Source organism: Macaca mulatta, chromosome 7 (genome assembly GCF_049350105.2).
Source record: "Macaca mulatta isolate MMU2019108-1 chromosome 7, T2T-MMU8v2.0, whole genome shotgun sequence".
Lineage (NCBI taxonomy): Eukaryota > Metazoa > Chordata > Mammalia > Primates > Cercopithecidae > Macaca > Macaca mulatta.
In genome coordinates this window covers 4,996,029-5,023,518 of record NC_133412.1, presented here as the reverse complement: position 1 = coordinate 5,023,518, position 27,490 = coordinate 4,996,029, and the positions used below count along the sequence as shown (strand labels likewise).

At 41.2% G+C, this 27,490-nt stretch overlaps 2 protein-coding genes across 2 annotated transcripts; both read left to right on the top strand.

Moving 5' to 3' along the window:
- Positions 1-317: 317 nt before the first annotated feature.
- SNRPN (small nuclear ribonucleoprotein polypeptide N) lies at positions 318-24,098 on the top strand. Its single transcript, NM_001261205.1, has 10 exons — positions 318-436; positions 7,760-7,855; positions 13,483-13,633; positions 19,856-20,001; positions 20,858-21,009; positions 21,815-21,926; positions 22,376-22,528; positions 23,282-23,420; positions 23,708-23,833; positions 23,922-24,098. The coding sequence occupies exons 4-10, from the start codon at positions 19,999-20,001 to the stop codon at positions 23,957-23,959; spliced, it is 723 nt and encodes a 240-aa protein (NP_001248134.1). The 5' UTR covers positions 318-436; positions 7,760-7,855; positions 13,483-13,633; positions 19,856-19,998; the 3' UTR covers positions 23,960-24,098.
- SNURF (SNRPN upstream open reading frame) lies at positions 352-20,940 on the top strand. Its single transcript, XM_077939008.1, has 5 exons — positions 352-436; positions 7,760-7,855; positions 13,483-13,633; positions 19,932-20,001; positions 20,858-20,940. Exons 1-3 carry the CDS (start codon positions 423-425, stop codon positions 13,586-13,588), a joined length of 216 nt encoding a protein of 71 aa, XP_077795134.1. The 5' UTR covers positions 352-422; the 3' UTR covers positions 13,589-13,633; positions 19,932-20,001; positions 20,858-20,940.
- Positions 24,099-27,490: the final 3,392 nt, after the last annotated feature.

Below are 27,490 nucleotides of genomic sequence, written 5' to 3'. Positions count from 1 at the left end.
TACCGCACATAGGAAGACCTGAGGATGAGTGTAAATTAGGATTGTTTGGCCAGTGGTGTGTGCAAACATTTATTGTACAACCAAGAATTCTTTCTTTAGTATTTTACACATTTAAAAAAATAGGCATGTCCATTGATCCCAGGTTGCTTATGGTTTCTAGAGGCCCCCTCTCAATGCAACAATGCTGTGGGGCCCTAGGGGTCCAGTAGCCCCCACCCCCCAGGTCATTGCGGTCAGGGAGGGCACTGGGACCCCTGCACTGCGGCAAACAAGCGCGCCTGCGCGGCCGCAGAGGCGGGCTAGTGCGCATGCTCAGGCGGGGATGTGTGCGAAGCCTGACGCTGCTGCAGCGAGTCTGGCGCAGAGCGGAGCGGCCGCCGGAGATGCCTGACGCATCGGTCTGAGGAGCGGTCAGTGACGCGATGGAGCGAGCAAGGTCAGCTGCGCCGGTGGCTTCTCTCAAGAGACAGCCTGGGGAGCAGCCACTTTTATTCATCAGATATTCCAAGTTTTCAGGACTTGGAGTACTCAATAAACTGGGCATTTGGGTCCTAAAGTCCTTTGTTCTGGAGAACCAGATCCGGAAGGTTCAGAGGCTTGTGGCTGTGCCATTCGCCCCGATGGTACCCTGTCCGCTCGCTTTGGGGCGCGTCCTCCATCCGCCCCCAGCTGTGGTGTCACCACAGGTCCTATTGCGGTGTCTGCGGTGGGAAGGGCGGTGGTGACGGGGAGCGTGTGGGGTCACCGCAGCCAGCCAGGGACATGGGCGGAGGTGGGTACATCGGAGTGACTGCAGTTCCGTGTGGCGAGGGTACGTGGGGGGACCGGTGCATCGGGATTTGAGGCGGAGGTAGGTATACTGGAGTGATCGTGGCGGGGCGAAGGTACGTGGAGTGACGGGTATTTAGGGGGTGTCGAGCGCAGGTGGGTGTACTGAAGTGGCCACTGCGTGGTGGAGCAGGGTACGTGGGGCGACTGGGGGGTATTCGTCGCAGTGACCGAGGCGAGGAGGCTGTGGCAGTGGACCAGGGGGATGAGTCGGTGCGACCGTGGTGGGGTTTGTGTTGGTGATCGCGGCGCGGGAAGGGTCTGTAGGAAGCGGCTGGGAGGTAGGAGGAAGGCGGCGGCGGTGGGCATTGGCGGCTTTGGTGGCAGTAGGCATGGCGGCGGTGGGCATGGCATGGAGGCGGTGGGCATGGCGGCCGCGGGGCCTGTTGCTGTCTGGAGTGACTAAGGGACGCTGAATGATCGCTGTGGCGGGGAGGGGGCATCAGGAGGGGCAGTAGCACAGTCAGCAGCCTTTAATTTTCCTGTGACCTGCGGTGGTCATCTGGTTTGTCTGCTGTGGTGATGGTGCTTTTTTATTAAAACTGCGCAACGCCTACACTGCCGCAGGGGCTGCAGAAATGCGTGGAATCCTTGCCTGGTGTACCCTTTAGGAACCCTCGCTTTTGAGGCTACAGCATAAGAAGACAGGAATGATGTGCAGAACTTGCATTTACACATCTTTTGACGGATAGGCCAGGCGATGCCTGAGGGTTACCTTTTTTTTCATTGTTTCTCTCTGGAACCGGGTTTTGGAAGGCTGTGTCGGCACAGCCTGGGGGTCTGTGTTGCGTCACTGCCATTGTGCGGCTCCTTCAAGATGGCCGCCGCTGCAGCGCCTTAGATCTGCGCAAGCGCCTCAGGGTAGGGGGGGGCCGCTTCCTCTCTCTAGAGCCGCCAGTGGGGAGGGGGCGGCTGGTGTGTGTGTGCTCAGCTTCTGCTGTTTTGAAGTTTCAGCCGTATCCTCTTTAGGGTGCAGTGGTAAGGAGAGGAGGCGGGCTAAGGTGGGCGGCTGCCTCCTCCCCAAAGCGCTGCCTGGGGAAGGATGCAGTTGCGCAGACGCAGCAGAGGTGACAGTCGCCTCCGTTTGCAATGGGGCGAGACGGGGAGCAGGGGAGTGGGGGCTTATGCAGCTTTTGCCTGGAAGGGATGGCAGCCCTCCCCTTCACCTGGCTGATACAGCAGCTGTTCCTTTCCGGTTGTGGCGCAGTAGAGGGGGGAGGAGGGAGATGGGTTGGCACAGGCGCCCCTAGCAAGCTTGGCAGCCACCCCTTACCCACCGTGCGGCTGTAGAGGATTGGAGGGGAATGTGGCTAGAGGCCAGGCATTTGTACCACCTCCGCCTGTGTGGGATGGCAGCTGCACTGGGCTGCTTTTCTGTTCTGCAGTAAACTGGGGTGGTGGGGGTCTGGAGGCCATCAAAGGTGCAGCCACCCCAAGACCTGCTGTGCTGCTTCAGGAAGCCTCCATTAATGATAGAGATTTTAAATTGGTTTTCTGACTCCCTAGAAAATCCTGCCTTTTCATTTTTGCAGTTCTTCTCTTGGTTGTGTTGTGCGCTAATTCTCTATTCGAAGTGGACTTGTTAACCCCTTTTTTAACTCCCTGTAGTCTTTGAGTTCCACTGGACACATTTGATAAATGCCAAATTTACTCTATTTAAGATTCACTTATCCTTCGTAATCTCTGGATAGTCCATTCTGATGCACGGCATACTTCCCTTAAATGGGTTGGGGGAAGAGGGTATCATGATGGCTCTTCCCAGCCAAGGTTGTAAGGTGTTTCAAACACTGGACCCCTTCATCTTCTGGGAGTTGAAAGCTGCAAGTTGTGTTTGCAGAAAGAGAATAAAAGAGAAGCAGAAAAGTGGAGACGATCTTATTGGGGTGGGGTTGTACTTGGGATCAGAGTTAATGTCTTCTTTTGGAATTTTAAATTAATGATGATCATTTTTGAAGTTGGAGCTACAAAAATTTGGTGAGAAAGGTTAATGAATAACTGCATTTTTATATTCCAGTACTTTAAAAAAAATCATTTTATTCTAAGGATTTTGTCTTCCTTCGCAGGACTTTCAGTGCTTGCCTTTTTTGTATTTACATTTTCCCTCTATCATAACTGGTATGTCTGGTTGCACTGAGTTGTAAGTAACAGAAAGGTTACATCTACGAAGCCCGAAAAGCCTTGTTCTGGAATAATCTGTTTTTGGGTAGTTTTAAAAATAGCAGGAGTCTGGGATTTTATATGATACTTATAATTTACTTTTTTTTCCTGCTTGCATGGAGATAGCACTTAACATACATATATTTCTTGGTTTAACTTCTGGTCATTTGGCTATTTGCAAGCTGAGTATTTAGTCTGGTCCGCCATTTTGTAGTCTTGCATTCAGGCCCGGGATCCCAATATGGCAGATCCCTTTGGAAAGGCCTCTTGAAGTTTCAAGGTCTGTGTCCTATTCAGTGAATTGGCTCTGTGCTAGGGCTTTTTGGAGGCGGGGAGTGAGGCAGGCCTTCTTGTGATGCAGAGGAAGGAAGCTTGGTTGAGAGACCCTTATATTGTTGTCTCAGGCAGGGTAGTAGCTGGTTTGGGTTTATTCACAGACCTTGCCTTATCTTAATTTCGCTATTCTGTCGGACCAGTGTGTCATTGCTGAAATGTTTTCCCCATTTATAGTTACTCTATATCTTTATGCTTCCCTTACCCTGTTGTTTTTCCTAATAAACATTTTTGTTTTACAAAAAATTTAGTTTATAAGGTGTCAAGGATTTCAAGATGACCTCCTTTGCCACTGCCCTCTGTTACATAGCTATTTTTATAAAGAATCATTTAAGTAAGCAGGTTGTGAGTACTGCCCTCAGTGACTGGGACAATGAAGGTTTAAAAATCTTACTTCTTCCACGCGAAGATTTGTCGCTGGTCCTGTCCCTTTTTTTTTTTTTTGTGGCCCAGAGCCAGAAAGCTTGAGTGAGAATTGTTACTACCTAAGGCAGCCTCTCTCCATTTCTGCATGCTAACTGGCTCAGAGTTTTTTTGTTTTTGTTTTTTTTAATAGACCAGGGTCTCCCTATGTTGTCCAGGCTGGACTCGAACAGCTAGACTCAAGCTATATCCTCTCCCTCCTCAGTCTCTCTGTGGCCACTGTGGCTGGCCCAAATTCTCTTGTTGTTAATCCTCCCCAGGTTTTATTTTGGAGGCACTGAGGTTTCTTGTGTTCGTGGGATACAGATTAGCAGGCTATCATTAACCTTATTTTTTTGTTTTTAGGAGACAGGGTCTGTCTGTATTGCCCAGGTTGGAGTGCAGTGGTGTAATTATAGGTCCCTGTAACCTCAAACTCCTGGATCGATCTAAACTCCTGCCTCAGCCTCCGAAGTACCTGTTACTAGAGGCTTGAGGCACTATGCCCAGCTAACTTTTTATTTTTTTGTGGAGAGGGATCTCCTTATATTGCCCAGACTGGTCTCGAACTCCTGAAATCAAACAGTGCTCCTGCCTAGGCCTCCCAAAATGCTGGCATTGCAGCCATGAGCTGCTGTACCTGGCCAACTTTGTTTGTTTGTTTGTTTATTTTTATTCTTGACATCGTAAATTTTATGGAAAATTTAGGCCATAATAAAATTGGGATCCCATTGCTTTTTGCTTTTCAATGTATTTCCAGATTGTTACTTTCAGTGTAAGTGATTTGAGGGCAAATATTTAACACCATGTATATATGATGATTTTTTCGTGATATCCTCAGTTTCATAAAATGTTGGTTTCTGTGTTGGGGATGCAGTTAGATAAAGCATGTGTGTATGTATCTAGAACATTCAATAAACCAGTGTTTTCAAAATAAACCTCATAGATGACATTTTATATGTAGATTAAAAATAAGTAGATTTAAGCCAGGTGTGGTGGCTCACGTCTATAATCCCAGCACTTTGGGAGGCCAAGGCAGGAGGATCGTTGGAGCCTGGGAGTTCAAGCTTGGGTAGTGAGAACTCGTCTCTACATTTAAAAAAAGATAAATTTGGACTGGGTGTGGTGGCTCACACCTGTAATCCCAGTGCTTTGGGAGGCCGAGGCGGGCAGATCACGAGGTCTGGAGTTCAAGACCAGCCTGGCCAATATGGTAAAACCCCATCTCTAATAAAAATATAAAAATTAGCCAGGCATGGTGGCACACGCCTGTAGCCCCAGCTACTTGGGAGGCTGAGGCAGAGGAATTGCTTGAACCTGGGAGACAGAGGTTGCAGTGAGACGAGATCATGCCACTGCACTCCACTCGAGGTGACAGGGCAAGACTCTGTCTCACACACACACAAAAAGGGTAAATTCAGAAAGTTGAAGTAATGGGATAATAGAATATTTTGGTTTGATGGCTGTTTCCTCATTTGACCTCAGACCTTTCATATTGAGCAACTGCCGGTTTTTGTTTGTTTTTTGGTAAGACAGTGTTTGCAGTTGTATACTATTAGATTAATCATGGTTTAGTTGATAGTTTAATTGTATTATATTAATGTACTACATTTTTAGCTATATTTGGCCACCATAATGTAGCACTCATCAGTACTAAATTCCTTTTTATGGCTGAATGATATTCCTTTGGATATACCATATTTTCTTCATTCGTAAGTTGATGGACATTTGAGTTGTTTCCACTCTTTGGCTATTATGAATAATGCTACTAGGAACATGTATAATATGTTTAATACAAAGAATTAGTTTCACAAAGTTTTACGTAGCCCTAATATATGCCAGGTTCTTGAAATTTTGTCTTTTTGGAAGTATGAGAGTGTAGTGGAAGCTGGGAAGGCTGCAGGTATAATAGAAAGAACATGAACTGGCCGGGCATAGTGGCTCATGCCTGTAATCCCAGCACTTTGGGAGGCTGAGGTGGGCAGATCACCTGAGGCCAGGAGATCGACATCAGCCTGGCCAACATGGTAAACCCTGTCTCTACTATAAATACAAAAATTAGCTGGGTGTGGTGGTACACGCTTGTAATCCCAGCTGCTTTGGAGGCTGAGTTTGGGTCTTGTAATATTACTCCATCTAGCAGTAGAGTTAGTGTCATATGTTACTTTCATGATTAACATTTTTAGGAAGTAGGCAAAGGCTATATATACCACTTTGTTTCCACCAGCAATTTCCCCACATCCTTCACAAATATTGTGGTGTCAGATGGTGGCATTTCAGTGGGTTTTTTTTTGTTTTGAGGCAGGGTCTGGCTCTGTCACCCAGGCTGGTGTGCCAGTGACATGATCTCAGGTCACTGCAGCCTCTGCCTCCTAGGCTGAAGTACCTTCTCACCTCAGCCTCCTGAGTAGCTGGCTCCACAGGCATGCACCACCACACTCAGCTAATTTTTGTATTTTTTCATACAGATGTTGCCCAGGCTTGTCTCCTGAGCTCAAGTGATTGTCTGGCCTCAGCCTTCCATGAGCCATTGCGCCCTGCCTCATTGGGGTTTTGATTTGCATTTTTTTAGTGACTAATGTTCAGCATCATTTCATATAGATTAGCCATTTGTATATGTTTGGAAGACTGTCTATTCAAGTGTTTTACCCATTGTAGCAGTAGAATTTGCCCTTTTATTGTTGAGTTGTATGTTGTTCCTTACATATTCCTGATACCAAACTTGAAAAAATACTTTTTTGAGGTGTGATTGACATACAAAAGCTGTAGATAGTTAATGTTAAAAGTTGGTATGCTAAGAGATAAGTACATGCCTTTGAAATCATTGTCTTATCAAAATTAGTGGCATAAATGTATCTATCACCTGAAAAAGTTTTCCTTTGCCTCTCCCTACCATCTTTTTTTTTCATTGTTTGGATTTTCTGTTTGTTTGTTTTGGATACTAGAAACAGCTGTATGTTTATCAAAAATTTTTTCCTATTCTGGTTATCCTTTCACTTTCTTTAGTGTTTTCGGAACTTTTTTTGATGAAGTCCTCTTTACTTCTTATACTGCTTGTAATTCAGGTGTTATATTTAATAGGCCATTGTGTAATCAAAAGTAATAAACATTATCAGTGTATAAAAGTTTACCATTTAGAAATCAAATCTGTGTGTATGGCTTGATTAGAACATTTAAACTCGAAGGAATAAAACAGCTGTGTGTTATTGGTAAGCTATTTTACCAATCTAAAAGTCTAACATGACTTAACATCAGGGTTCAGAGAATTATTAATAGCTTTTGGCATTTATCTTTTGAATTTTGCTTTTGAGTTGTTACTTGTGTTACTTTGCTGACTTTTCTGATTTATCATCTTTAAGGGTTCATAGGTGGTTTCTGCAGTCCTTAATATGGCTAGTCTGAGTGTTTGTTTCTGATTTCATGTTCTGTTCCCTTGAGCAGCCATTTTGTGAGGGGTTCTGCAGACATAACATGGCAGGGTTTTTTTTTTGTTTGTTTTTGCTATGTGGATAGTTTTTAGCCTGGGCAACTCTTCTGTTGCTTTGCAAATCCTAAAGAAAGCGCTATTTGCATGTTTTTTTTAAGTAGATATTTTATAATTTAAACTATGTTCTATTCTACTCTACAAAAGTATGTCTATTGTATCCTAAAAATATTTTTGAAACCATTTTTGAAATCAGGTTTACAGCTTTTGGAGGGAAGGTAAGTAGGGCAGTGGTGTAATGTGTGTATATATCTCTGCATAAGTGGGAATATTATATGTACATGACTACAAATAGAGGTAGATACATTATTTTAATTTCCTCATTTTTTTAAAACCAGGTTTTCTGATGTCATGGGCTTCTAAAAGGAGAAAAGAAGTGGTTATATCATAGATTCTGACTGTTTGAAGGTTAAAGATCTTGTAATAATGTTAACTTGTTTTAATTAGATTTAAAAATCCATTATATTAAATGTAGTTCTAAATATAACCTTGACAAATAGTTATTTCATAGATTGATGCAGTCTACCAAACAAATCCCTCTCTTTTCTGTTTCAGGGATCGCTTACACCTGAGACGAACTACAGAACAGCACGTACCAGAGGTGGAAGTCCAAGTCAAACGCAGAAGGACTGCCTCACTGAGCAACCAAGAGTGAGTACAAATGCAAGTCAGAATCCCATTTCAGATTAGAACAAAATAGCATGCAATGAGGGGATTAAAATGAACATAATTGAAGAAGCAGACACATATAATACAGAACATGTAGTAAAAAAGCAATGAAATTCTTAACCATATTGTCCTAAAATAATTCACATTCTTAAAGATTTTAGTATAATTTTCTTTTTTCCTATACATGTGTAAGTGCATTTATCTTCATACAATTTTGTAATTACTCTTCAACATAAGCATATTTAAATTTTTCTGCATTCTTATATTATTAAATCACTTTGTATGTTTGCAAAATGTGTACTGTGCACTGAAGTGATTAATTTACATATTCTTGCTCTGTGATATTTAGGTGTTAGTTTTTGGTTAGTGCATTTATTCTGTTAAAATTTAAAATACATTTGTGTTTTTTATCCTGTTTTTAGTATGTATACACAGACGCATTCAGACACATTTTAATTTAGATTTCTAGAAGGGAAATTTTAATTAAAAATAATGTGAACATTTTAAATGACCTAATACATATTTAGTCCACATTGAAACTTTGGCATTTAGTCATTGCCATTAAAATTTTGACAGTCAGTAGATAGCATTTTTTTTCTTAGCTACAGTTGTTTTATTTTCTTAATTATAAGTATTAATAATTAATGAAGATGATTCTTTTTGTAAAACAGTTTTGCATAAAAAGTCTCATTTTAAAGCAACTACGAATTTACTGGCCTTTTCCTCCCCAAAGATAATCCTTAAGTAGCCATCTGTCCTTTCAGACCTTGTCCTAGGCATTGTGTGCATAGTGGAGAGAGAGGAAGGGAGGACATGGGACACATTTGAAGTTTGTGTGCATACGACACCATGCTGTATGTATTTTGACAATATGTCTTGGTGATCTTTTCATATCAGTACACATAAATCTACTTTATTTTACAAAGTGTGGGTGGTGTGATAACATTATTATTTTAATCATTAGCTTGCTGCTGGATATTTAGTTTGTTTGCATTGTTTGACTATTAACAATCGAAAGAACAATCACTTTGAAAACGCAGTGTAGTCCAGGCGTGGCCCCAGCACTTTGGGAGGCCAAGCCAGGCAGATCACAAGGTCAGGAGTTTGAGACCAGCCTGGCCAACATGGTGAAACCCCATCTCTCCTAAAAATAAAAAATTAGCCGAGTGTGGTGGCACGTGCCTGTAATCCCAGCTGCTTGGGAGGCTGAGGCAGGAGAATTGTTTGAGCCCAGGAGGCGGAGGTTGCAGTGAGCCAAAATGGCGCCACTGCACTCTAGCCTGGGAGACAGAGCCAGACTCCGTCTCAGGAAAAAAAAAAGAAAGAAAATGCAGTGTATGAATACTCACTTATTTTTTTTTCAAATTAAAGATTTTTCCTCATAGTAAAAACTGGGTAGTAGTTTGTGTGTCTTTTGTTATTTCTTCATTTTATATGTGAAAAGTTGAGCTGGACATGGTGACTCATGCCTCTAATCCCAGCATGTTGGGAGGCTGAGGTGGGTCACCTGAACCCAGCAGGTAGAGGCCAGCCTAGGCAACATAGGGAGACCTCCTCTCTACAGAAAAATAAATTAGCCAGGCGTGGTGATGTCTACCTGTAGTCTCAGCTACCTGGGAGGCTGAGGTGGAAGGGTCACTTGATCCTAGGAGGCTGAGGCTGCAGTGAACCATGTTTGTGCCACTGCACTCCAGTGGGTGATAGTATGAGATCATGTCTCAAAAAGAAAAAAAAAGTTGTAAAACATCTGTTAGCAAGTTTTAAATTACGGTGAGGGTAAAGATTTTTTTGTTTTTTCTGATTTATTTTGCTGTTTTTTATTTTTGTGAGTATATACTTTTCATTTTTAAAATTGCTTTGGAAGACATTTTATGTATGTTTTGTTTGTATATTGATAAATATTTTGTAAGTATTTTGTGTAGTATAATTTGTCCTTTATAATAGGTTATTCGATCATTCATTTTATTGGATATGGTCATCTCTTTTTTCCTCTTTTCATTCCTTTTTTTTTGAGACAAGAGTTTTGCTCTCATTGCCCAGGATGGAGTGCAACCTCTGCCTCTGGGGTTCAAGTGATTCTCCTGCCTCAGCCTCCCAAGTAGCTGAGATTACAGATGTGTGCCACCACTCCTGGCTAATTTTGTATTTTTTAGTAGAGATGGGGTTTCTCCATGTTGGTCAGGCTGGGTTCAAACTCCCGACCTCAGGTGATCCACCTGCCTTGGTCTCCCAAAATGCTTGGATTATAGCACTTTGCTTCTCTCTGCGCCCAGCTTCTCTCTTCATTATTTTGTAACTCTGACTTTTTTTTTTTGAAGTGCCGTTACTATTCCCTGAGTTTCTAGAGGTAGTTCAGAGATTGTGGTGGAGGTAGGGCTGAGGGTTAGGACTCTTAGTTTTAGGACCGTTAAGTGGGTGAAGGTTCTAGCTTGCTATATTTTTGTTGTAGTTTTTTTCCTATATAGCCTCAGTGTGGACTCAATAACAGGTATTCTCATCCTCATCTTGTTGTGGGATGAGGTAAGCCTTCTAGGCATCTTGTCCATATTTATGGAAACATTTTGATGGTTTTGAAGAAGAAATAACTTGACTTTTTCTGATCTGCACTGCATACATATGTACAAATACTGCAGGGTCTTGAGGGAGACCTGCAGGGGGAATGATCTGAGGAAAGTGCAGAGTTAGGGAAATAGTATAATTTTCCCAGTTGTGCCTTTTCATTTTGAGAGTGACTGGATTATGGAATGGGTAAGCAGAATTGATTAGCACTGCCTCATTATCCATGTGTTTAGGATTCTCAGGATTGGCATACTTAGATTATTACACTAGAATTGTTCAATATTTACCGATTCATCTCCTACGTCCTCCCAAACCATAAGTAATATTGGGAGGCAGTGTTCCTGGAGGAGTTGTGTGGTTATTAGCATTAAAGATCAGTGAAGGAGGCTGGGCATGGTGGCTCACGCCTGTATTCCCAGTACTTGGGGAGGCCAAGGTGGGTGGATCACCTGAGGTCAGGAGTTCAAGACCAGCCTCACCAACATGGTGAAACCTCATCTCCAGAAAAATACAAAAATCAGCCGTATGTGGTGGCGTGCACCTGTAATCCCAGCTACTCAGGAGGCTGAGGTGGAAGAATCGCTTGAACCCGGGAGGCAAAGGTTGCAGTGAGCTGAGATCGTGCCGTTGGCTGTGCCTGAGTGACAGAGTGAGACTCCATCTCAAAAAAAAAAAAATAAAAAGTTCACTGATTTATTTTAAGTTTCTTATTTATTCTGTCTGTGTATGTGTCATTAAATCAGTTGTTATTCTTTGGGGCTGGATGATGCATTGTGAGTTCGAAGGGAAATTAGAAATTGGAGCTGGAGGACTGTCTTAATCTATTTTATGCAAAGCTTCAAATGTCTTTTCAAATTAATATTCTGCAGTTTATGAATTAAATACTGTATAGGCTGCCTCATATTTTCTCAGTCTTTAGTCTTCTGTTGGGTTACAGGTTAAATCTGAGGGGGACACTGCAATAGAGAATTCTCTTAAGTTTCAAGATAACAGATTTTTTTTGACTGAAACACTTTTTAGACCTTTATTAAATCAGAGACTTAGTTGTCATTTGTAAACAAAGAGGTTAGAATGGAGAATGCCCAAATTATGATTTATTCAGTAATTAGACTATGAATTAGAGTATAAAGTAGACTATGAATTAGAGTGTGAAGATTTAAAGGTATGTGCAGTGCAATTCTGACTACCTGGAGTTAGTGCAAATTTCACAATTGTGCAGATGCCTTCCAGAACATTCTCCTCAATGCAGACACCAAGTCCCAGCTCCAGGTTTGGCAGGTCACCCACACTTCTGACTAACTGTCTATAGATTCTGAGGTCCTACTATTTTCTCAGATTTTATAATTGACTAAGGTTTTTTAAATGACTAGTAGAACTCAAGAAAGTGCTATACATATTAGTTTTATTATAAAGGATACAAATGAACAGATGCATAGAGCAAAATCCCGGCAGGTCCCACACAAAGCTTCCCTGTCCTCAGGATGCATTACCTGCCCACTAGTGTATATCACCAACCGGGAAGCTCACCAGAACTCCTGATGTCCAGGACTTTTGTTGGGCATTCATTATGTTGACAAGATTGAATCACTGGACGTGTCATTGAATTCAGTCAGCAACTCTCCTGCCCTCCGAGGAGGGCTTGCTCAAAGCCCCAACCCTTTAATCTTTGTTTGATCTTTTGTGGCCTGGTTAGTCACCAGCTTGAGACATCTCATTACCATGAACTCAGGTGTGATCCTAGGGACCCACCTGGAATAACAAGCACATTTCTTTCACCTGGTAAATTCCCAGGATGTATAGGTTATTTCCCAGGAACCAGGAGCAAAGACCAGCTAAATTCTGTATTATACAGAAACATGTTTAAAATGTGACTGAAAAACTATAGAAAAAAGTCCAATTTCCAAATCCTTACATACCAACAAGGGCAGCATTATTAGTGATTCTCCACCTCCTCACCTGAAGGCAAGCTAACTGTCATTTCCTGTATCTCTTCCTTCTCATGATCAGATTTCACAGCCAGGTTACCCATTCATAGGGGTATGTTGAGGGCTTTTCTCTGGAATTCCCTGCTTACCAGTAGATGATGGGTTTACATATTTTAAGAGCCCTTAAATAGCCCTGGAAGTTTTATATTCAGGTAGTGATCTGTCAGGAGGATCAGTATGAAGGACAGCCTGAACATCTCCCTGCAAATGCTTTAGCAGCATATCCCTCCTCACCCCTGGGGAGAAAGGATTGTTCACATAGGATAATTTGAAAGTTAGTGACTATATATGTAACTGATGGTGTTTCTTCAGGGCTACCAGCCCTTGTGTTTTTAGTTCTTCTGGAAATATTTCTAGACTTGGTAAGTATCTAAGTATCCACTAATCCCCTTGCACAATATCTGTGTAGAGATTCCTGTTTTGTTTTATAATTTCTCATAAGATAGTGTCATGCTCTGACCCTAAAGAAAGGTCTTGCCTTGGTGTGGTGGCTCATGCATGTAATCCCAGCACTTTGGGAGACTAAGGTGGGTGGATCACCTGAGGTCAGGAGTTGGAGACCAGCCTGGCCAACACGGTGAAACCTCATCTCTACTAAAAATACAAAAAAATTAGCCAGATGTGGTGGCGGGCACCTGTAGTCCCAGCTACTTGGGAGGCTGAGGCAGGAGAATGGCATGATTCTGTGAGGCGGAGCTTGCAGTTAGCCCAGATTGCGCCACTGCACACCAGCCTGGGTGACAGAGGGAGACTCCGTCTCCAATTAAAAAAAAAAAAAAAAAAAAAAAAAGCTGGGTGTGGTGGCGGGCACCTGTAATCCTAGCTACTTGGGAGGCTGAGACAGGAGAATCACTTGAACCCAGAAGGTGGGGTTTACAGTGAGCCAAAGTTACATCATTGTACTCCAGTCTGGGCAACAGAATGAGACCCTGTCTCAAAAAAAAAAAAAAAAAAAAAAAAAAGGAATATCTTCTTAAATGTAAGGGTCCCTAGTTTTCTTTCACATGGTTTCTTATAAAGACAAATGTCCTTCTATCATTTATATATATTGTGCTCTTGTTGTAGGTGTCAGTTGTACCCGAGGCGTTCCCAGCAGCAGCAAGTACCTGTGGTGGATTTCCAGGCTGAACTGAGGCAGGCATTCTTAGCTGAGACACCAAGAGGTGGTTAAAGCCATATTGGAATAGAGAGGAATCTGATTCCAAGCAAAAACCAGGTTAGAACTAATGCAGCAATGATCAAGAATAAAGAATCATTAAAGAATGGGTGTTGGGGGTTCTCTTAATTATCAGTCACACATTACTTTTTTTCCTTAGAGCTTCATACAATAAGCACATTGCAGAAAGTTTTAAAAAGTAAAAGCGGGACCTTAAATTTTCTGCCCTGACACTTTTGTCATGTTTCTGTATTCCAGTTATTGTAGTGCATGTTTTTCAGGTAGTTTTCTTTTTTAATGATATAAAAGTATTTCACTATAAATGGCTCTTGAATACCCTGTTACTGAATGTTTTATAATTTCCTTTTGTGGGAGGTGTCATTTTTTACTGCCAGTAGTTTGAACAAAGCTTTAGTAGATAGCTTTGTATAAAAGTTAAGGTAGAATAATTTTTTCAGATACGCAGATGTAAAAGTAAATTGAATCAAGGAATATGAACTTAAGGTACATTTTTCTAAATTTATTGCAAAGTATTACATTAGTATTCATTGCTTTCAAAAAATAAAAGGCCAGTTACAACATACTTTCACAGCATTATTTTAGTTCGAAGTTAATGTCTAGTGAATTATAAATATACAACACATAATTAACAATGAGTGTTAGAGAACCTAAATACTTTCTCATGCTTATTTACTAATTCTTTTTGTTTTGTCTTTTTCTCACTTTTCTGTTTTAACCAATGTATTTCCTATTTGAATCAGCAATGTAATAAAAATATGATAAATTTTCAATGTGATATAGATTTATTTGGTTTCTTTTTATGTTATTGCTTTCATTTTTTAGGAAAAAGCTATTACAAAGTTGATTTTGATTTATTTTCTTGTTTTTCCTTTGTGATTTTTCTTTTTTTCTACTTTAAGTTTAGAATGCCCTTATTTCTGAGAGTTTACTGTTTACTTTTTACAAAGTAAGAGCAGAGAGGAATTGGGTTTACTGATAAATTTCTTCTAGCCTTTTTTTAAAGTCTGTTTTTGAAATATTATTCTTCAACTTGAATCAGTGAGGCTTGTTTATGGCCACCATTTTGAGTTACTTATTTATTTATTTAGAGATGAAGTCTCACTCTGTCGCCCAGGCTGGAGTGCAGTGGTGTAGTTTCGGCTCATTGCAACCTCTACCTCCCAGGTTCAAGTGATTTTCCTGCCTCAGCCTCCGAGTAGCTGGGATTACAGGCACCCCCGACCGCACCTGGCTAACTTTTGTATTTTTAGTAGAGACGGAGTTTTACCATGTTATTCAGGCTGGTGTCAAACTCCTGAGCTCAGGTGATCCACCCGCCTTGGCCTCTCAAAGTGCGGGGATTACAGGCGTGGCCCGCTGTGCCTGGCCAATTTTGAGTTTAAATCAAAGGAGACAGAAATTTTCTGAGAAATCCTCCTTTCTTGAATCCTTTATACTCAACATTTTCTAGTAGTTGCGTAAGCAGATTGGAATCTGATCATTGTTCCAAGCTGCTCCCTGGAGTAAGGGAATTTTTCATTGAATAGGTGCACAACTGATTTCTTTCTTCTTAGGAATTTTCAGCTCAGTTCAGTTCACAGATTTTTGTAAATTTTTAAATACAACATTTAAGTCATACATTATAGTCTGCAAGTAGGACCATGTAATTTTATGGTATTTATTTATATCTTATTCTAGTCTCAACTGCTAGTTCTACCCAGATATTTACCCGTTACTAGTATTCCTGTAGAACACAGGTTGGTAATATATCTGGACCACTACCTGTGTCTATAAATGAAATTTTATTGGAACACAGCTAAGTTCATTTATTATGTTATCCTTGGCCACATTGGTGCTACAGTGGTGCAGCTTTGAGTAGTTGTGGCAGATTGAAGGACAGGCAAAGTGTAAAATACTTAGTATCTTGCTATTTAAAAGAAAAAAATTGGCTGAGTTTTGTTTTAGAGGAGCAGATTCAAAGAAGAAAACACCAAAGTGGGGGCCAGTGAATATAGTCATAATGTCATAGAAGGTGATGAAGAATGGATTATAGAAATATGCATGAAGTATACATTACACGGTAGACAATCAGATGAATTTCTTGGGGAAGGGATCAGTCTAAGTCATGTTAAAGCCTGCTGTGGAGGAAGATGGGTAGTCTTAATGACATTTAAACACTTGGTACCCTTTTTCATTAAAAATGTAAGGCACATTATGACCAGGAAAAATAGGAAAATAAACTATTATGTGGCTGGGTGTGGTGGCTCACGCCTGTAATCCTAGCACTTTGGGAGGCCGAGGCAGGTGGATCACCTGAGGTCAGGAGTTTGAGACCAACCTGGCCAACATGGCAAAACCCTGTCTGTACTAAAAATGCAAATGTTAGCCGGGTATAGTGGCAGACACCTGTAATCCCAGCTACTGGGGAGGCTCAGGCAGGAGAATTGCTTGAACCCTGGGGACAGAGGTTGCAATGAGCAGAGATTGTGCCATTGTGCTCCAGCCTGGACAACAGAGCAATACTTCTATGTCAGAAAACAAAAACAAAAACATTGTGTTATGAATGTTCTATTTTTGTTTGGTACCTAAATATTTACTAGGGTACATATCCAGTTGGATGCTTACCTAGTAGTTGGGATGCAGGGTGTACTAGTAGTATGACTTTTAAACGTTTTTGTTACATTGTTTTCTAAACACATCATGAGAAGTATTGATTACTACTAAAAATTAGTAGACCATTAGTTTCTCAGTAACACCCTTTGTATTCTGGTGTTCTTCTGTTTTTGTTAAACCTTTCCAATAAAGGAAATTTGTTTTCTTGTGTTTTTAATTGGAATTATTGCATATTAATATTTTGTATTTAGTTTTGTCACTTGTTTTTGCATACTCTTCGATGGAGGATCTCTACGGAGACCCTCTATAATTTTAAATTTTAACAGATGAATATCGATACTCTGTGGTGTCTCTCATTTGCTATGTGTACCTTGGCCAACCCTAGTCATCTTAGTTTACTTTTTGCTATATGTGCTTTGTCCAACCCTAGTCATCTTATTTTACTTTTGAATTAAAGTAGATTTATATTTTTATGCAGTTTAATCATTTGAATGTCTACAGTTTCCTAAAGTTTGAGAACTTGTGCTTCCGTGAGGGATACCAGTTGGTTTATTTGCTTATGTGTCCTTTGATCTCCGAAGATACACTGTGACTGCTGATCCATCCTTGCAGTGTGATGTTGCTACTGTTGTCTCCTTTCTCTTGAAGTTTTGTTCTCTTGTGCTATAAAGATAAATTTGACCACCCAGCAGTGATTTATTTTGTTTCACTTACAAGGTCATGACTACATTGTATCACATTTAGGGATGAGAGAGAACTGTTTGTAAATTTCATATCTGTCTCCTAAAGGAATCCTTTTAACTGCTGTAGGAGGTCAGCTCCTGTTGTGAGTGAAACATGTATCTCTTCTATCTATACAGGTTCTCATTTTATTATATTGTTTATGACATATATACACACACATATATGCAAAATATATATAATATATAAAATATATATATTTAAAATAATCTATCCCTAAATCTCTAGGTCTTCAGTTCTTTGGGCCATAACTTGCATCCCTAGATGTATTTCATACATATGGACTGCTCAGCTTGTGGGAGTTATTTATATCCTACTGCTCAAAGTCATCGCCAAGGTCTGATTTTTCACAAAAAAATTCCAACCTCTGGCATAAATGGGTTAAAAACAGCCTTAGTGATGTAGAGCTGATAAACATAAAATCCACCCAATTCAAGTGCATGAAACAATGATTTAAGTAAATTTATAGAACTGTGCAATCATTGACATGAACTACTCAGGAAACATTTTCATCAGCACAGTAAGATCTGTCATGCTCATTCACAGTCATGATCCTCGTTGTCTCTTTGGGTGGCTGAAGGTCCCAAGTGTTGAAATGCTATAAAAATGGATATTGCTGGCCGGGCGTGGTGGCTCACTGTGATCCCAGGACTTTGGGAGGCCAAGTCCGGCAGATCACCTGAGGTCAGGAGTTCCAGACTAGCCTGGCCAACATGGCGAAACCTCATCTCTATTAAAAATACAAAAGTTACCCGGGCATGGTGGCAGGTGCCTGTATTCCCAGCTACTCAGGAGGCTGAGGCAGGAGAACCACTTGAACCCGGGAAGTGGAGGCTGCAATGAGCCGAGATTGTGCCATTACACTCCTGCCTGGGTGACAGCACGAGATTCCATCTCAAAACAAACAAACAAACAAAAGGATATTGCTGTTGAGTCTCACATACCATGTTTTCTTGGATTTAGACTGCTTTATAAAGAATCATAATATTCAAAACTTCTGTTTATGGGCCTTAAACTCTGTTACTCGTTATATATAGGTCAGAAACTACATTTAATTTTTGTGAGGGTCTTTGTTTGCTTATTTGAAAAGTTCTTTTAAGATCTTTGTAAGTTTTATTTAATACTTTTTTAAATGTACAGACATCAGATTCATGGCCACTGAATGACAGCCAGGCATTAGAGTATTCCTTTTTTTTGAGATGGAGTTTCACTCTTGCTGCCCAGACTGGAGTGCAGTGGTGTGATCTCGGCTCAAAGGAATACTTTTGAATCCTTTCAAAAGTAATTTGTGTTCCATTTTTAAATTAGTATGATAAGCACTTTGAGACCTTTTACAATTCGGGCTAGATTTGGCTGCCATATTTAATAGCATTTTTTAAATTATGGAGAAAAGGGAAACAGTATGCATGTTTGATTACGGTCATGAGCTGCATAACAATTCCAGTCACCAACAGACTGCATGTGTGATGGCAGTCCCTTAAGATTACAAAACCATGTTTTTATTGTACCTTTTCTCTTTTTTTCCCCGCTGAGATGGAGTCTTGCTCTGTTGCCCAGGCTGGAGTGCAGTGGCACCATCTCAGCTCACTGCAAACTCTGCCTCCTGGGTTCAAATGATTCTCCTGCCTCAGCCACCTGAGTAGCTGGGATTACAGGCACCCGCCACCACACCCAGCTAATTTTTGTATTTTTAGTAGAGACACCATGTTGGCCAGGCTGGTCTTGAATTCCTGACCTCAGGTGATCCGCCCACCTCGGTCTCCCAAAGTGTTGGGATTACCAGCATGAGCCCCCACACCCAGCCTCTTCTCTGTTTAACATTGTATTGTGAGTGTTCATGGTATTCAGGATAGTAACATGATGTACAGGTTTGTAGTGTAGGATCTACCATATAGCCTAAGAGTATAGTAGACTCTCTGTGTATCCTCTAGGTTTGTGTAAGTACACTGTTCATACCATGATAAAATCACCCAGTGCATTTCTCCTCAGGTATCCCCATTGTTACGTGACTTATTTATTTATTTTGAGATGGAGTTTTGTTCTTGTTGCCCCCTCTTGTTGCCCAGGTTGGAATGCAGTGGCACGATCTCGGCTCGCTGCCACCTCTGCCCCCCAGGTTCAAGAGATTCTCCTACCTCAGGCTCTCGAGTAGCTGGGATTACAGGCGCCCACCACCATGCCTGGCTAATTTTTTGTGTTTTTAGCAGAGATGGGGTTTCACCATGTTGGCCAGGCTGGTCTCAAACTCTTGACCTCAGGTGATTCACCCGCCTTGGCCTCCCAGAGTGCTGGGATTACAGGCATGAGCTACCGAACCCAGTCGTTAACGTGATTTATAACTTTGTCCTTCGTTACATGATGTATGAAAGTTGTTTATGTGAGTCTATATATATATATATATATATTCCATAGTTGTGTATCCTCTTTTGACATGGGAAGTCTTAGGCAGGTTTATAACACATTTGGCTCTTAGTGGGGAAAGATTACTTGCCATCATCTTGAAGTGAATTTAGGGGAAGAAAGAATGTTGCAAATGACAACATAAGATATCTCAGGAAAAAGGAAAAATCTGAATGAAAGAGTAATTGAGATGTTGATACAGAGATGACTTGATATGAATTCTGTACTAGAGAGAGACACACTACCTTAAATGAAGATGGAAAGAAAAATACTAAATTTTGGAAAATGAAGCTTAATTTTTGAAACATCTAGGAATTACTAGGTAAAATAAAATTCAATGAGTTTCATCAGTCCTAAGTGTGTCAAATGTGACAGTTAAGAATGGGACTAGTGAAATTTGGCAGTCCCTTGGTGAGGAAGCTAGTATGAGAGGAAGGATGTTTTTGAATATGTCTGTCATAGTGATTTTCATGCCTGTTTTAAAATATGGTAGATTGCAGTGCAGCTTTAACATGCTTTTCTCTGCAGGCTCCGTCTACTCTTTGAAGCTTCTGCCCAGCTTGCATTGTTTTTAGGAGAACCTGCATCATACCTTTATCTATAGCCTTCCCCTAGGTCTTCAGAAGCACCAAGTTTTAACTGTGGACATTGGATTTGGTGGAACAGCAATCATGGTAAGCTGTACAATAAGGCTGATGGTTGAAAACGTGATGTAAGGGCTGAAAGAAAGAGTTTGCCAGCATGTGCAGTGATTTTGGGTTCTGAATGTTAGTATACATCCATGGATATAGATTCTCATTGCACTGAGTATCAGCGGGAGATGAGCTGATTTTTTTTATTTTTTTCAGACGGAGTCTTGCTCTGTCTCCCAGGCTCACTACAACCCTGGGTCCAAGAGATTCTTGTGCCTCAGCCTCTTTATTAGAGACAGGGTTTCACCGTGTTGGCCAGGCTGGTCTCAAACTCCTGACCTCAAGTGATCCACCCACCTCGGCCTCCCAAAGTGCTGGGACAGGCGTGAGCCACTGTACCTGGCCGTGAGAAATGTTTTATGATGTGAGAAAATACAGGAGTATTTGGTCATGATTCCACCAGTGGTGAAGGACTATCCTACAGATGATGGACTCTCAGGTCAGATTACAATAGAAATAAAGAGGACTTTGAAAATGGAAGGGTTTTGGCATTAATAGTACAGAGAAAAGCAGTCTGGAGAGAGAGAACACCCTAATCATTGTGGTTTGGTTTAGTTAGGGGAGTGGACAGTTTACAGCATGCATTGTCTAAGAGAAGAATAATCACCCCTAAGGAGGTGAAAATTGGTTCTTGAGATGTGAAAAAATACTTCATAATCCTTCATGGTCCTCCAGAGACTCATACTAAATATGGAAGAATGTTGGTGAAAAAGTAGGAGAGAATATTTGTTTAGTTAAGGAAACCAGGCTTGGATTATATAAGGGCGGAGAAGAAACAGAAGATTAGAAGACTAGGGTGTTGGCAACCTGAACATGACTCTTGTCTTACTGCTTCCAGACTGTGGGCAAGAGTAGCAAGATGCTGCAGCACATTGACTATAGAATGAGATGTATCCTACAAGATGGCCGAATCTTCATTGGCACCTTTAAGGCTTTTGACAAGCATATGAATTTGATCCTCTGTGATTGTGATGAGTTCAGAAAGATCAAGTAAGCTGATTTGGGTAAATGGGGGTTGGACGCAGAGGCAGTGGGAAGGGAAGGCCAGACCTGGAGTAAGGGATTTCCAAGGGTAACTGAGGTAGGTAGGGAAGCTAAGGTAGAGCCAGTCTATTGTTTCACCTCTTGACCTGATCTCTGAATTAGGTCAGAGTCTGCATATAAACTCTTAAGTTTGTGAGACAATCATGGATTTATTACTGGGAATAAAAGTGTATGTTGTGCTCAAAATATTAAGTTATATTTATTTTTAAAATTGAGAAAAATGCTATTGTTAATTAATTGGTTGGCTTCTGCAGCAGTCTTAGACTGAATAAATCTGGGTTGAAATAGAGAATAATAATTGCTCTTCACGGTTGAGGAGTTGGGATATGGTTGCTATTTGTTATCCTCTCTTTGCCTATTACTGTTCGCATTATTTCAGTTGTGTCACCCTGTCATTATGATTTAATTATTTAAGTAATTTTTTAAAGAAATTTCCATTTTAATATGGAAACCGAAGTTTCAACTTTGTTTTCCTTAAAAGGCGTTTTACAAAAGAAATTCGTCTTGTTGTAGTGTTAACATCAAAGGAACATTCTGTAAAAGACTAAAGTTAGATCAGAAACAGCTTTACTATTTACCCTTTTATATTAACTGTTTACGGATTTTTTTTTGTTTGTTTTTCAGTGATAACTTAATATCTGTTTAGCATCGGTTGCCTTAATTGATACTTGAGGTTGTATAAATATTTTGATGAGTGAGTAATCTAGGGGTCACTAAAATTATCTCACTAAAATTTAATTCTGATTTGTAGGCCAAAGAATGCGAAGCAACCAGAGCGTGAAGAAAAGCGGGTTTTGGGTCTGGTGTTGCTGCGTGGGGAGAACTTGGTATCCATGACTGTGGAGGGGCCACCCCCCAAAGATGTAAGGAAGATGTAGAGCAGGACAGAACTCTAATTTGCAAGGACATCATATTATGTGAGATGTCTGAAATCACGGTACAGCACAGACACAGTTTAACATGGATTGTCAAATGTGCCAAGCACTTAGTATCAATTGTTGGTTGCCTATGCTATTTGGGATTAAGGGTTTTTTGGTGAATTATTCTGTGTGCTGGGCATTACCTAGGTGAGGGTAGGAGTTGCTGATTCATGTTTGCTTGGTATGTTTATAAAAGAGCTGTTTTCACAATTTGACAAATAATGCGCATTTTATCCACAAGATACCTCCATGGTATACTTGCTTGTTCATTTGGATACAGAACTAATACGAGATAAGTGTCTGGGAAAATGGTGGAGAGAAGTGATCTCTGATGCATAAAAATACTGAGAACTTGTAAATTGTTTGATTTTAGGCTATACATTTTCTTTCAGACTGGCATTGCTCGGGTACCACTTGCTGGAGCTGCTGGAGGCCCTGGGGTTGGTAGGGCAGCTGGTAGAGGAGTACCAGCTGGTGTGCCAATTCCCCAGGCCCCTGCTGGATTGGCAGGCCCTGTCCGAGGAGTTGGGGGACCGTCCCAGCAGGTGAGGAACCAGCGGAGGGTTTTATATTGGGAGAATGTGACTAAGCCAGAGGCCGAGGAGATTTAAAAACCTGAGTGTACATGTCATACTATGTAAAGGGCATATGGTCTAGGAGGAACCAACGGACAGATACACAGGAGGAAGGGAATAAAACTAGCTACTTAAAATGGTCATTGGGTGATTAAAATTACCTGAGTTACTCTTGGTAAGAGTAACTTGCCACTAGTGGTGAGTGAACAGAATGCCTGGATATACCTCAGTTGAAAAGATCAAAGGGCTTTGTGGATGTCAGTGTACTAAGATTAGTTTTTAAAATATGGGAATAGGCAGGTGCGGTGGCTTATGCCTGTAGTCCAGCACTTTGGGAGGCCACAGTGGGCAGATCACTTGAGGTCAGGAGTTGGAGACCAGCCTGGCCCACATGGTGAAAACCCCGTCTCTACTAAAAGTACAAAAACCTGCTGGGCCTGGTTGGGGGCACCTGTGATCCCGGCTACCCAGCAGGCTGAGACAGGAGAATCGCTTGAACCCGGGAGTGGGAGGCTGCAGTGGGCTGAGATTGCACCATTGCATTGCAGCCTGGGTGACAAGAGTGAAACTGTCTCAAAAAAAAAAAAACATGGGAATAATGAGAGAAGTACAACATTGCAACAGTTGTTTGTATCTAATTGGTCATTTTTCTCATTTATTTTCTGTGTTTGAATAACGTGAAGGTATGTATCACTTTGTTGGTTTCTCCCCTTGCCTTCTCAGGTAATGACTCCACAGGGAAGAGGCACTGTAGCAGCTGCTGCCGTTGCTGCCACCGCCAGCATTGCTGGAGCCCCAACACAGTACCCACCAGGACGGGGGACTCCGCCCCCACCTGTTGGCAGAGCAACCCCACCTCCAGGTAAGGGATTGGTGAACATTAAGACGAATTTGAATCTCTGACTAGAGAGAGCTTACTGATTTAAGACACAGCCTGAGAGCCTAACTCAGAATCCGGGGCATATGCTTCCTCCCTCTTCTAGGTACTGGTGTTTAATGAAAGACGTAGGAGAGTAATTGTCATTTAGAAATTATTTGACTCTTATCACTGTTGTCTGGCCCATTTCTTTAGGGATTATTTGGGCTAAATTCTAACAGCTTTTCTAAGCCGGTTTATAAGGCCTTTATTTCTACCATTTTTCATCGCAGGCATTATGGCTCCTCCACCTGGTATGAGACCACCCATGGGCCCACCAATTGGGCTTCCCCCTGCTCGAGGGACGCCAATAGGCATGCCCCCTCCGGGAATGAGACCCCCTCCACCAGGAATTAGAGGTGAGTGGGAGCATAGGGGCTTGATGGTTCAGCCAGGCCCCTGAATATGTGTATCCTCTTTTTCTCAATGTTTCTATTTCCTTTCCAGGTCCACCTCCCCCAGGAATGCGTCCACCAAGACCCTAGCATACTGTTGATCCATCTCAGTCACTTTTCCCCCTGCAATGCGTCTTGTGAAATTGTGTAGAGTGTTTGTGAGCTTTTTGTCCCCTCATTCTGCATTAATAATAGCTAATAATAAATGCATAGAGCAATTAAACTGTGAGGTACTGTTGTATATATTTTTTTGCCTGTTGATTTTGATGAGATCTTAAGTTACTGTGGATGAGGTGATGCCTATTAAGCAGTAGATTCAAATCATATTCTCTTTCATTCTTAGGATAAAAAGGTTTTCTGCTAACTTTCACTTTGTGCATTGACTGGTGTTGGTTAATAATGTTTTCATGACCCAGGGGGTTTTAAGTGGTTGTGCTGCTTCCCACGTGGCCTCCTGCTTCTCCTGTTACTAAGTCATGTTATCTGAAGGGAAGTGGGGATGGGATGAAAGCCCTTGTAAGGCCACCTATATACTGAAGGAAATTGTAATGAATCACGATCATGCTCGTTACGTATCAAGGCTTTTGAAATAGAAGTTACTCTTTTTCTTGGGATGTTGACCTCAGTTGATCAGGTTTTACAGTGCCCTGTGATCACAATAGAGGATGTGATACTGGAATAATCATTTTCTACCATTGAGTAAGTATTTATTTATAAATTACTAAATGAGTGGAAGGTCCTGGGTGCTGGGAGGCAGGAGGTTGCATATTTGAGCGAATAAGTTGTATCACTGATAATAGAGATAACTGACACACTAAACCATACTTGGAGCACTGAAATACAAATTACAGTTAGGTTCAGTGGTGTCACTAAGTGATAAATTGGGAGTAAATAGTTCAGGAATTCCCGAGTCTCTAGGTCCAGTTCAAGTTGGTTACGGGACAAAGAAGCCATTCATAAAAGGGAAGAGATTTTTAGGTTTTGCAGCTAAAGTTTATAGTAGGCAGCAAGGGAATGATTCATAGTGATTGTAACAGTTGATTACCAGGTACTATAGAGATTGGTGTTAGCTCCATGATAATACTGATAGACTGATTGGAGTTACATTTTTTCTCTTGAATTTACCAGGAGTGGTTGTGAATGTCACCTTTTCCATCTTTTAAATCACATCCTTGCAGACGGTAATTACTCAAGGAAAAGGAACTATCAGAGTAACAGCAGTTCCTGTTACTGACTTGATATGGTCTCTGCCGGAATAGCTTCTTGGATTAATGGCCACTCTCAGGTAAGGAAAATAAAGAGGCCAAGCCTAGTTGCTTTAGGAGTTAAATAATACAGGTGTGACATCAGTGTTCTCAGAATTTGTAAATGTTAAACCTCTTGATTTACCAAAGCCACAACCAAAGTACTTTATCTGGATCTTTGAAGACAGAGCTCCTCAGTTCACACAAATTGACTGATGAAAAGACAAATACTTTTCCTCTACAAACCGTGGGGTAGTATGTAGAGCAACCTGTGAGTTCTTCCTGTACTGCTCTGGAGCTACTTCTAATTATACTTTTTTGTTTGTTTTTGGAGGGGAAGCATTTCTCCTTGCATTGGTTTGCTGGTGTGGATGGCCCTTAGATTTTGGCATGAGTGATTATGCAGCATATTTGAAGAAAACCTGTTTTCAGGACCTTTTTAATTAAATATGGCCTGTTGCATGAGTTAAAGGTAAGTTATAAGAACTCTAGATTCCACAAGATGCTTGCTGCTTGTAGTTATTTTGCTTGGTGATAATACATTTTCTTTGGTGCTTCCTGGACTTTTTGAGAATCCTGATTGTGATGATATAATAGAAGAAAACTTGGGATATAGATAGTATAATTGAGTATGGTGAATCTTTTGTTATGGAATGCTAGTCTAAGCTTTTGCATGTTTCCACTAGGGACACACATCAACGTACCCGTCTTAAAACATTCTTGGTAGTTAATCCTTGGTGTTACTTAAAAATCATCCTACATTCTTGCATTAAAATACATACATGTGGCTGGGCGTGGTGGCTGACGCCTGTAATCCCAGCACTTTGGGAGGCCAAGGCGGGCGGATCACGAGGTCAGAAGATCAAGACCATCCTGGCTAACACAGTTAAACCCCATCTCTACTAAAAAATACAAAAAATTAGCTGGCGTGGTGGTGGGCACCTGTAGTCCCAGCTGCTCGGGAGGCTGAGGCAGGAGAATGGTGTGAACGTGGGAGGTGGAGCTTGCAGTGAGCCAAGATAGAGCCACTGCACTCCAGCCTGGAGCGTGGAGCCTGGAGCACCGCTGCACTCCAGCCTCTGCACTCCAGAGTGAGACTCCGTCTCAAAAACAAACGAACGAACGACAACAACAACAACAAAAAATATATATATACACACACATATTTCTCATCCAAAACATGGTTGGTCAACAACTTTCTGATTTCCTGATACACATTTCATTAAGTGACTTCATAAATATATTCATGTTGCACATCATGTTTGACATATGCTTTCATTGTAGGTTATAGAATAATTTCAGATAGAATTTTGGGATAAAAATTTTGCTACCTTAAAATAGGTAATGAAGTATTTGAGGTATTCTGTTTTTATATGATAGGTAATCTTGGCTTGGAATTAAAAAGATTCTGAAAGTTGCTTAGGGAGCTCCCTGCTTTCGTGAACTCATTCCTTAATTATGATGTCAGATTTCAGAAGTTTGTTATTAACATACGGTATTTTGCTTTTATAGGTTCTTGTAATAGAGTATTACAAGTGGAAACTGATTTACATTGATAGTTATGTGAAATAGTGTTGCTTGACTAGAATTTTCATGATCTCATTTCAAAGCTTAGGAAAAACACCCTTTACCTGATATGTTTACCTCTGATACTACCTTCACTGATTTCAGCAGGTAGTCACTTATAATCCATGGGTCGAAGTTTTTATTTATTTATTTATTTATTTATTTAATTTTATTTTTTGAGACAGAGTCTCGCTCTGTTGTGCAAGCTGGAGTACAGTGGTTGGTGTGATCTTGGCTCACTGCAGCCTCTACCTTCTGGTCTGAAGCTATTCTCCTGCCTCAGCCTCCTGAATAGCTGGGATTACAGGTGTGGGCCACCACACCTGGCTAAATTTTGTATTTTTAGTAGAGACAGTTTCACCATGTTGGCCAGGTTGGTCTCAAACTCCTGACCTCAGGTGATCCACCCGACTCAGCTTCCCAAAGTCCTGGGATTACGGGCATGAGCCACTGTGCCCAGCCATGGGTTGAAGTTTTTAAATGCATGTTTTCTGGTCGATAATACATTGCTTGATTCTGTCTTATATTTGCATTTCAATTCTCTTCATCTTGTCCATACACATAATAATGCTTAGTACATGAATTTTATGTAATAAAGCAAGGTATATTTTCATGGGACTTTTGTAGTGGGAGAATGACATCTGAGCCTGAAATAAGATATTTGTGTTGTAACTTTTTCAGCGTCATGTGATACCAGTTTTTGACCACTTAGTTGATGCCTCTGAAAGGAAGAGAGAATCTGATCGCTAATATTTGATGTGTCGTCAGTGTGGATCCTACTCAGTAGTGTCACAACGAAGCTGAAAATAAT

Bases quoted from the DNA above. Each gene is read 5' to 3' on its own strand.
- SNURF (XM_077939008.1), top strand. The intron at 7,856-13,482 runs GTGAGTACAAAT...CTCTTGTTGTAG, and splicing joins GCCTCACTGAGCAACCAAGA to GTGTCAGTTGTACCCGAGGC.
- SNRPN (NM_001261205.1), top strand. The intron at 21,010-21,814 runs GTAAGCTGATTT...TCTGATTTGTAG, and splicing joins GATGAGTTCAGAAAGATCAA to GCCAAAGAATGCGAAGCAAC. The intron at 21,927-22,375 runs GTAAGGAAGATG...ATTTTCTTTCAG, and splicing joins AGGGGCCACCCCCCAAAGAT to ACTGGCATTGCTCGGGTACC.